The 11760-nt window shown below is 34.5% G+C and overlaps 1 protein-coding gene across 1 annotated transcript in view; it reads right to left on the reverse strand.

The window, feature by feature from the left end:
• ABCA13 (ATP binding cassette subfamily A member 13) overlaps nt 1-11760 on the reverse strand; it is a 557155-nt gene that overhangs the window by 442122 nt on the left and 103273 nt on the right. Inside the window, exons 16-17 of the mRNA XM_003797747.1 lie at nt 9125-9239; nt 1190-5920 (exon numbers count right to left, since the gene is read on the reverse strand). Coding sequence (XP_003797795.1) covers nt 1190-5920; nt 9125-9239 — 4846 coding nt within the window. The remainder of the gene's footprint in view (nt 1-1189; nt 5921-9124; nt 9240-11760) is intronic.

Here is an 11760-nt window from a genome sequence, read left to right on the forward strand (position 1 = left end):
TTTGTAGACCTAGTTAAGGTCTCTGATCAGTTATCTTAAGTTAATGAGAAGAGATACCGTCCTAAGTAGGGAAGGTATAGTCAGTTGAAAAGCTTAAAAAGAGCAGTTGGGACCTCCTGGATCCAGAAACTCCCCAAAACACTGGATATGCAGTGGCTCCCCGGCCCCCAGTCTTCCTTCCTGACCACCACCTGTGGACCTCAGCTTCAGCTCATGCTGTGGCATCCCTGCCTGCCAAAGTTGTCACTTTGGACAGCCTACTCACTGAGTCCATGCACCTGTGCAGCCCATCATAACTGTGTAGGCCAAGTCTTTGGATTAAGTCCTCGTTAGGGTCATGGTTCCACAGTTGAGCCCTGACTGAAACAGATATCATAGAATAAACTGAAATTTCCCTCCAGAATTTTTTCTTTTTTAAATTTTTTTATTTATTTATTTTTGGGGATTCATTGAGGGTACAAGAAACCAGGCCACACTGATTGCATTATCCTTCCAGATTTTTCACTAGAAACTTTCAAAAGAGATTTTTAGAAATGAATGAATATCCTGGCCTACAGAGGACCACCACCAAAAAAAAAAAAAAAAAAAAATATATATATATACACACACACACAAACATATATATAAAGATAATGTGACTATCAATTTTAATGTTTTCAGATGTAAATATCACAGTAGAGTAACTGAAATAAGACTATTTAAATCCCTCATTTGTGATTAGTTAATTCAGCAATTCAAATTATGACTATGCTACATATGCATATATATCTATAAAAACTACTAAATTTTAGTTCCATATAAAATGGAATTCATAACATTTCTTATAATCAAAATTTTTAACACAAGAGGGACTCTACCTAACAAAATTAAATATTTTGACCTGTTGTTTGCACCCTCACTTAACCTGAAATAAATTTACTTTACAAAAAAAAATTTTACAAACAGTATCACATATTTGTGATAAATTATAATGGGATAGGTTTATATGCTTACTTATAAGATGGTAGTAATCAAAATTATTTACCTTGATATTTTGATTAAATATTTAATAAGACAAATTCACTTCAAATATTATCCTTCAAAGGTCTTTGGTCCAAGTGCTGCTATTGACATGTCTATACTCCAGAAAATAAAGTGGCTTAAGGTCTATCACAATTCCATATACTATACAAAGCAAAAGTAGACTCACCTCATCTCTGCAATAACATCTTTGTGCAAGTCTTTTAACAGAAGAGATATTTTGTTCTCAGAATTTTCCTCAATTAAAAAGGAGAAGAATGTTTTCAAAAGCTGTTCTATGAAGTCCACTATGTTTCTTGGAGGGAGAATTATTTTCCCCTGAGCTTCTAACTCTATATGGTTCAAGGTGAGGTTAATGAAATTCATTATTTGAAGGTCGGCTTCACTTAAATTTGAGGCCACTTCTTGAGAACTCCCAGCTAAGTTATTGATTGAATTAATTAGCAACTGAGCAACCGAGAAATTAGTTAGCTGTTCTGGATTTAGCAGATGAGTAAGAAAGGCGACATCAGAATTGCCTTCCCTAGAAAAGTTTTTTAGGGAGCCAAAAGAGGTAATAATATCTCTAGTCAACAAAGCTATATCATCAGTTGAGCTCTCATTTGCCATAAGAAGAAATAACGTTTGCATCATTCTGGAGTAATCTTCATTTGCATATTTATGAAGCCAGTTTTTCATGATGAATAGAAAATCCTCTGTCATTTCTAATGTGTTTATTGATGATAAATCCATGATTTCCAGGAAATGGACAAGTTGCAAAGTTATGTTTTGAAGATCCACTGAATTTATACTTTGCATTTCTTTGTTCAGTTCAGAGAACAGGTGCCTGAAACTAAAGTCTTGGGTTAAGTCTTTCAGGTCTTTCACAGTTTGTTCAAACTCAAGCCACGGTTCTTCAAAGTTGAAAGTGGCTTCACTTTTTTCTATAAAACTTGATAATGCTTCTAAACCACTGCCTGTAAGACTTGCATTCAGAAGTGTCATAAATGAAGAGAGCATTCCATGCATACTATTTCCTAGGCTCCAATCCCTAGAAATCAATTTTCTCATACTTTTCAAATTTAAGGAAATATTATTATGAGCAGATGACTCTGTGCCTCCATTAATATTAAAGATCTTGTGTAAACTAGCTAGTTTGTCAAGAATGTTTTCACCTGATGGAATGTTTGTAACATTGACATTTTTTAGTTTTTCTATGAGTTGCAAAGCAACTTGCTTTATGGGACTATCAGGACAAAGTTCAGAGATGCTGTCATTTTCAGAAGATAAAACAAATGGTAATATTTTATGCCAAAATTCTTGCACAGTTTTCGTAAGTGAAGTTTCAGACAGTTCTAGCAGAATGGAATTCCACCCCACTAACTCATGAATGCCACAGACCACTTTCCTAGTTATTTCTGTGTGGGAGCTTCCATCTGAACACTGTGAATCTTCCACTGGAGGAGACAAGTGAAGGTGGTCAAGTACAGTGGTCACTTTGCTGTAAAAGGAGGAAGACTCTCGGACATAACAGGCTTTCAACTTTGTGTCCTGCTGAAATCCAGAAGTTGTGTGATTCCAGCACCAGATCACTGGAAGGCAAGTTAAAACCTCTGAAATGATATTTGGTTGATCTGATATTAGTTCAATGAAATCCAAAAGAGTTTTTATCACAATAGCAAAATCTTCCTTAGTAATGTTTGAAATGCTTATGCCATGAGTGAGCGTGAAGTCATAGACATCTTTGAGGCCCTCAGTGATATTTTTATCAGCCACTCTCTGCAGCAGCCTCACGGCCCGAGGAAGCATGTAGTAGGCCTCCACCACAGCATTCACATCCTCTTTAGGGAACAGACGTGAGAGCCGCAGCAGGTGGTTAATGTTCCAAGAATGTGAACTTTCTGCAAATTTTTCCATTAAACCAACAAGCAAGTTGACTCCTGAATTGCCAGTTCCTACTATACTGATATTCTTAAAGAAATCCATCAGGTCTGCACTAATTTGTTCAAGCTGAGCTACCAACAGGTCTATGTCTGCCTTCTTGACAGAACGCATAAGCGAAGTTACTTTCTCCAAAACGTGACTTATATTTTGTGGAATATTATAATGAACTGTAGGCATTAAGGAGTTGAACACGTCCCTCATCAGCTGAGTACAAAGACCCACAACTTTCATTATTTCATGTGAAATTATTTTTGGTGAATTTTGGAGATCATGAGACAAGTTGAGGGCAAGGTAACTAGCTAAACGATAAATGGAATCGCGCACTCTGTTGGCATGCTTTTCCTTTGGACTGGTGGCAAATACACTAAAAAACTTCTCAGATTCAGAAGACGAGTTATTTTCCATAATGTTGGGGGAAACATGTTTCACAAGTTTCTGAAATTCCTTCCCAAGTTCTATGAAATACAACCACATATTTTGAAACTGATTAGGAATTTCATCTGACATTTCTATGGGTCTTACGAATAACTCAGTAAAATGCTTCCAGTTGGATTGAGATGCAATATCAAAATCTCTTGTTAAGTTGCTGAGAATCATTTTCACTTGCTTTGTGGAATCATTTAAAAGGGCTAATAAAATCTCAAATTTTGGTTCCTTCTCTTTCTCAAAGACTGTGGTAAGTATAATATTTAGGAAGTCAGTTATATCTTTCAGGTAAATATTTACACAACTTACATGTGATTCATTCAGGGAACAAAGAGGTCCCTTTATAGTTAACATTGAAGTTACAATTTTCAACATGGAGTCCATTTTGTTTTCCTCATCACTGAAACTCCCGAAAATACTTTGAAGATGGTCTTGTGAAAAACTTGAGTTATATATCACATACAGATGGTTTATGACATCTACCCATGCAATGCATCCTTTCAATCTGCTAAATGTGTTCTCAGAGGAAAATGTGGAATTTAATATGGTCAGAATATGTAATGTCCTCTGTGAGGTATTTACATACAATAAGCCATTTTCTAAAATAAAGTCAGTAACATTTTGGAAAATATTAACACAGGACAATAAATCTTGGTCATGCAACACATTTCTAAGAAATAATATTATTTCTCTTAGCTCAGTGATAACATTTTCAAATTTTGCTCCATAATTTGTGAGATTATTTGGAAGAAACTGAGTAGTCAAATTTATGTTTCTGCCTCCATATTCTGAGGTATTGCTGAACTCAGTGAAAATTTCACACAGAGAATATAAAAACTCTCTGCTCGTACTTGTGTTTAATGGAAATGTCTTTAGCTGATGCAGGGCAGTTTCCATGGTAAAAAAGGATTTCTCCACTTGGGCCAGGTTAAGTGATTTTACTGGAGCTAATGCATTGCCTAGTGCTACCAAAAGATCCCTGAGATCCAGGAAATCATCCCAATCATGGAAGGCATCAGTTTGAGTTACATTTTTAAACAAATTTAATAGGAGTCTAGCAACATGATGACTAGGAAGTATTCCCTGGCAGCTTTTAGAAATTTTCACATTTTCCAATTCATTCAAAAGTTGAGTGAGACCAACATGAAGAGAAGTGAAAACATTTATGTCAAACTTCATTATTTGAGCTATGCCTCCCCAGATTTCAGTCCACATTTGGAGCCATGAAACAGTACAGTGAAAGGCCATAACCTCTTTGGACATGCTGACATTTGCTGAGAGGTCTGAAAAAATTTGTGCCCATGGAAGAATAAAAGAAGATCCCCTGTCTGTTGAATAATTCACAGAAGAAATGTGTTTATTATCAAAAACAAAGCATTTATTATCTAACAGGGCTTCTGTTGAATCATTGAAGAGTTGATTCACATATTGAAATAAAGAAATGCGAAAATCTTCATCTGCTGTGAGAAGCTGTTTGAAGTCTGTCAAAGTAGCATAGATTATTTCCACCTCTTCACCCTCTGTAGACATCAGGGATTGGGCTTGGAGCTCCAAAAAGTTAAGAATTGAAAGCAATTGCTGACAATAGGATACTTTTGAAATTCCCCCAAGAACCTCTGCTGTCTCAGATAAAAATGCAAATGCTTTACTGATTTTTTGGAAATGAAATTGCTTTAAGATATCCAAAATGTGTTTTGAGATTTGCTCAAGGAAAGTTAGCAAATACCCTCTTCTTGGAATACTCAGAAATTCATACAGATATTGGTAAAATGCAGAATACATTTGTAGCAGTATAGCTGAATCCTTGTCCTTGAAGACATTTAGATATATATGAGTCAAAATTTTATCAACTTCTTGTTTTTGAGGTTCAGGAAGAACTAAGAAAAGGTCAGTTACATTTCTTATAGCATAGACTGTGTTCAGAGCTTCTAAGACTTGGGTCTGACTCAGAAACCCAAATTCATAGAGACTATTCATTATAATTTCACTTAAATGTACAAAATCAATGTTCATAGCTGGTGATATTGTCCAATCTGAATAGAATAACTGAGAAAAATTAAAATATTTACTAAAAATTGCATTTTTAGGAGCAGAAGAATTTAAAATTGCAGAGAAGTTTTCCAATTCAGCTCTTTCTCCTTCTGAAATTCCATAGAGCCACAATTCCAGTAACTTGGGATTAATTTCAAAAAGGATTAATTTCATGAATCTCAAAATATTTCTTGATTCCTTTCTTATCCAGTGACTTACAAGAGTTTGCATTTTTTCAATTACTTCTTTGCTAAGTTCTAAAAATTTCTGAGTATCAACGAAAGACGAGTTTTTCTCTAAACTTTTTAAATGATTCATCCACAAAATACTTGAATTCAGAATATTCTCCATGAGAGATGGAAGGTTATGAAATTTGGGAACACTGGGTGAGTTTAAAGAATTAGGCAATAATAATTTCTCCCCAAATTCTACAAATGATAAAAGAAAGTTTATTTGTTCATCCTCAATGGTATGCAAATTCTTTTCCATCATTAGAAGGTGCTTTGTGAAATTTAATGTCCTGTAATATTAATAGAATGAAAGAAAGAAAAATAAATAAAATCTATCAAGTTCCCAAGTTAATACTCATTTATTGATTATAAAGCATAAGTAAAACATACACTAAAGACAATGTATTTCCCAACAGAAATTAAACTAATGTGTGCATTTTAAAACTTTAGAAATCCACAATGCAGTTATATATATTTAGCTAAAACCGTGTTTCCTACACTCAAAAAGAATGTGTTCTAAATTATTTTCCCTGTAAATTCACGTGGTTATAAACAAGTTTGCTATTTATGCCAGAAGAATTTTAGAATTCAGTTCCATACTACATCTCAAAATGTCTTGTAGAGGTATTTCAATGTGATGCTTCAGAAACCTTGCCTGTAGAATTTAAGGGAAACTGTTGTGATCCCTACTCCAGAGGCAATTCCAGTGCTCTTTCAACAATACTGTACTGTACATTCTACTATTATAAATTCATTATTCTAGATAGAATACTTTCTCGCAGATGTTTATTTTTTAAATACAGAGAGTTCTCAGAACAACCCAGAGGCTACGATGACAAGTCTACTCGTGGAGTAGAAGTCCACACTTGTAGAATTAGCTTCTACTATCTCAGAAGCTACAAGCTCAATTTTGAAATTCTTGGGGCCATATGTGCTTAAGAATTTAGACATTCAGACTTTAGAAAGGTAACATGGCACAGGTGTCAGGTATGTGTTAACACCCCCCTCACTGGGGACTGGGGCAGCCCCGGGTTTCAACACAGTAACACTTTGGCAGTGAGACCTGTGACTGCTCTCACTGTGCAGGATTGATTCAAGTGGTTCACGCTGGCCAGGCAAAGTCTCTGCTCAATAAATCAGGATGCCACCCATAAGAAAAGCTTTCATTTTCAGATTTTTAAGACTTAGTTCAGAATTGTGAGTAAGGTATTTCATCCTTTATTGGCTATGAATGCCCTAAGGGTTGAATTACTCTGTAGCTTCTTTAACTCTGTACTACTGTTGAGTAACATACTCTCCAACCAGAACAAATGTAAGACAGAGCAAAGTCAGAAAGGTTGCTTTCCTCCCTGGTAGGGTGGCAGAGATATAAAAATATTTATATGTATTATAAAAATATATATATGTTTTATATTTATATTATATAAATATGTTTATATATTATATAACTATATACATTTATATTCATTCATATGTTATACAAATATTTATTTATATTTATCCATATATTATACAAATAATTATTTATTTTTTATTAAGTCATTTGTACATAGATCACGAATACCTTTATGCCATTATGGGATTCAATGTGTTGATTATTTATACAAATTGGAGTGCTTACATCCTACTAATTAACATAGGCTTCACCTCATTTACCCAATTACAGTGTTAAGACATTTGTGCTCACACTTTCAAATAATTATTTATTATACAAATATACATATTTATAAATATATAATGTAATTATATATAAAAATAGAAATATATTTTTACAGAAATATATACATGGATATTTATATATACAAATATAACTATATTTTATGCAAATATATAGAATATATACATGGATATTTATGTATATAAATATATCGATATCTTATATATTTATAAGATAAATAAATAAAACTAAATTTATAAATAAAGCCTATGTTTATAGGCTTAATGTAGTTTATCATTATAAATAATACAGAGAGCAGCTGTTTTGAAATAATTCCTGGGAAAAATCCCAGTCAGGAAAAACAAAGTTCTCCTATTAGAAATTCAATACAAACCTTGCCTAAATCAAAGCTTGCCTGGAAATACATGCATAACTACCATGCAAGTCATAGTGCACTGAATGATGAGTCCACAAAACTGTCTCTATTGCATTAGGAACTGAGAGGATTCTAGAATATTAATAGTAGCAATGAGTAACAACTAGAGTAGAAATAGTACTACTAATAGAAATATGGCCACATGTTTACATCACTTTAGAGTTTATAAAGCACTTTCACAACTGAGATCTTTATTCATTCCTATGCCAGGTACACTTTGCTATTTCTATTTCATGAATAATAAGCTTCATTTTTTTAAATTAGCAGATTCAAGCTATTATTATGAAGCATTAACAAGACATGGCCCAGATTTTCTCATTTCAAATTCAGCTTTTTTAATAGGAATTATGCTTAATGTCCAGTTTTTTTTCCATTCATTAAGTCAGCACCTCATTATCTACCATCTGTCATCACAGACAGACATGCAGCAACAGCTATGAGTCTTCAAACGTAAAATTAAACATGCCCGTGGAGCATTTATAGGCTGATTTTGTCCCTGTTTTTCTAAGACTATTAAATATTTGAGACTTTCATTAAAGTGAGGCATTATAAACCTGAAATAAGCAAGAAATTGATTCTCCAGAGGGTCCATCCCACTGTCATTTCTTCTGGGTGTACTAGTTACTAGGCTTAAAAATGTCCCTGAGAGTCACAAAGCTCAGATCTAGTCCTCAAACTTTGCTGTGCACCAGAACCAACTACAGAAATTGGTAAACACACAGAAACCGGAGTCCTACACAGAGGACAAGATTTCACAGGTCTGGAACAAGATGAAGGCCTTTGTATTTTTAGCACATTTTACAGGTAAGTTTGATCCTTCCCTGAGTTTAAGAACTGCTGCTGTTCAAATGCAAAGCTTTTCCTCATTATGTCCCAACACACCCTGGAAACAATAAAGCTTGCCTTTCAATTGTGCACAATATCCATAACCAAACATAAAAACCTCCATTTCAATGCATGTGCTGAAATAGAATAGCAGAAAAAATAATCTAGCAGATTTAGTTCCAACAATCACTTTCTTCCTCAAAAATCTCTGAAACTACCAAAATTTAAACTATTGATTCCATATCTAAATACTAAGCAAGTAGATACTAAGCAACTCGTTTTTCAAATAAAAAATTTCATTTTTGGAGTATTTATCAAAAATCATGTTACTATTTAAGGGAATTCTTATTACTAGAATCTGTACTTCCTTTCAAAATCCATTGAGTCATACATTCTATTAAAACAACCTGAAACTTCAATCATATATTCTAGTAAATAAATATGTAGTGAGCACCTAACATGAAAGACTGTGTCAGAACATAAATCAGGCTCATAAATGCTACAGAATGCATGTCCTATAATTAGGCTTTGATAACAGTTAAATCAAGACCTGGAAGATGAATTCTGATAACTTACCTGGATACGGAAGCCACTGGAGACTTCAGCAAGTTATTTAAAAATGTAAAGTAATTATCACTGATGATTTTCCAATCCATGTTTTCTTCATAACAAGGAGATTCCTCAAAGAAAGCTAAATAGAAAGGCATTTCACATACTGATTTCAAATTAAATTGAGTATAAAAAACAAATCTTCTAAAGCAAAAAATTCTAGCATAGTTGAGCTAATATGGTTGAAAACATAAAAAAGAACTTTAAGAAATTCTCTTAATTTGACTTCTTTTTTCAGCAAGATAAAGAATGGCTGGCCCTGGAGTCATGGAGGGTGCTGATCCGTGAAAGACACAAAAGGTAAGACCTACGATGACCCCAGCTGGCTTCCTTAAGAGAGAGTCCAGGCTGTGGCACAGGAAGGAAAACAGCAGACATGCTGAGTCAAATATTCAGCCACTAAAAACAGATAGACACTATACATCTTTTGTACTAACTTGGATGGAGGTGGAATACATTCTTCTTAGTAAAGCATCACAAGAATGGAGAAACAAGAATCCTCAATTTTGATATGAGGATAATTGATGACCCAATACATGGTGGGGGTGGGGGAATGGAGGAGAAGAAAGAGGGAAGGAAGGAGGGGGCTGAGGCATCATGGTGTTTGGCACACCTCTTGGGGGAGGAACACATTTATAAGAGGGACTTTGCCTGACAAAGGCAATTAGTGTAACCTGGATCTTTGTACCCTCAATAAATCCCCAGCAATAAAAAAAAAAAAAAAGAAGAAAGAAAAGAAAAAATAGAAGCTTAGAGTTTGAGAGGCAGTGGCAGAACCCAGCACAGAGTAGTCAGGGCTGCACAGAGTAATGATGTTGGCAGCAAAAAAAAAATAATCAACACATGTGTGTGAGAAAACTGCCTGAGACCAGGAAAAGAACCACCTGAAAGAATTAAAGGTAGCAGTTTCTGGTAGTCACACATCACACAGGACCAGGATCGTACTGTTTCCATTACCCAGATTGGAGCAATTCACAATTTATTAGTCACTGGGGTACAGTAAACCAAGGGGGTCTTGCTTCCAGAGCGGAAAATATTTACAACCAGACTGATCATTTCATCATGCCTACCCCACAAATCTTAAAAGCAAGGCCCTAAAGAATCAAACTATTTCAAACAATTTGTTTCAAGAGTCTTTACAGGAATATAAAAATAACCAACACAAAACAAGGTAGGTTTTTTGTACTATTTGGAATCTAATCTAATCTAATCCAATTTTTGTGCTATTTGGAATCTGGTCAAAAATTATTAGGCATTCAAAGAAGCAGGAAAATATGACCCATAATAAGATGAAAAAATAAACAATCAACTGACAGAGGCTGGGTGTGGTGACTCCCACCTATAATCCTAGCACTCTGGGAAGCCAAGAGGATCACTTGAGCCCAGGAGTTTGAGGCTGCTGTGAGCTAGGCTAATACCAGCTGTAGCCTGGGCAACAGAATGAGACCCTGTCTCCAAAAAAAAACAAAAAAAAAAAAACAGAGATGATCGAACCAGCATAGAAGAACACAAATCACACAAAGTGATTTGGTTTATACTATTTAGTTTATGCTATGTACTTGTACACTCCAATAAAAAAGCAAAATTTGTCATATTGGATAAAAAGATCCAACTGTATGTTGCACATAAGAAATATAATGACATAAATAAGTTAAAAGTAAAAGCATATCATCAAACACTAATCAAAAGAACATTATCAAAATATTTTTAGATTATCTATTATTATGTATATTAGGTATCATTATCATTTTATGATGATAAAGTTATCAATTAATCACAAAGATGAAATAATTCAAAATGTTTATGCACATTATAACAGAGTTTCAGTGAAACACATGAGACAAAAGCTAATAGAAATACAAGGAAAAATAGACAAATCTACAATTATGGTCAGATAGTTCAATGAGCCTTATGACAAAATATCAGTAAGTGTATAGAAGATTTGTACAATACACAGACCATCGAACAACTTAATCATTTATGTTTAATAAAATGTTTGCCCAACAACATAATATATATTATTCTCAAGTGATGGGACATTTATCAAAACAAATCATATTCTAGGCCATAAAACAAATTCCAAAAAAATCAGATATAGAATTTCCACTGACTAATGGAGTTAAATTAGAAATTAATAATAATGGAAAACATATGAAAAATCCCAAATGTCTGAAAACTATATAGCCTACTTCTAAATAATTCACAAATGAGAAATAAATCAAAAGGTAAATTAGAAAGCACTTTTAGCTGAATAAAATTGAAAGTACAACATGCCAGTATTTGTGGAATGCCACTTGGCAAAAGTACTTAGGGAGAAGAAATTCCCTACATTAAAAAATTACATTAGGAAAAAAAAGGTCTTGGCTCAGCGCCTGTGGCTCAAGAGGCTAAGGCGCCAGCCACATACACCTAAGGTGGCGGGTTCGAATCCAGCCCGGACCCACCAAACCACAGTAATGGCTGCAACCAAAAAATAGCCAGGCATTGTGGTGGGCGCCTATGGTCCCAGCTACTTGGGAGGCTGAAGCAGGAGACTCGCTTGAGCCCAGGAGTTGGAGGTTGCTGTGAGCAGTGAAGCCATAGCACTCTACCCAGGGGCTCAG

Source organism: Otolemur garnettii, unplaced genomic scaffold (assembly GCF_000181295.1).
Source record: "Otolemur garnettii isolate 467f Iridium unplaced genomic scaffold, OtoGar3 scaffold00123, whole genome shotgun sequence".
Classification (NCBI taxonomy): Eukaryota; Metazoa; Chordata; class Mammalia; order Primates; family Galagidae; genus Otolemur; species Otolemur garnettii.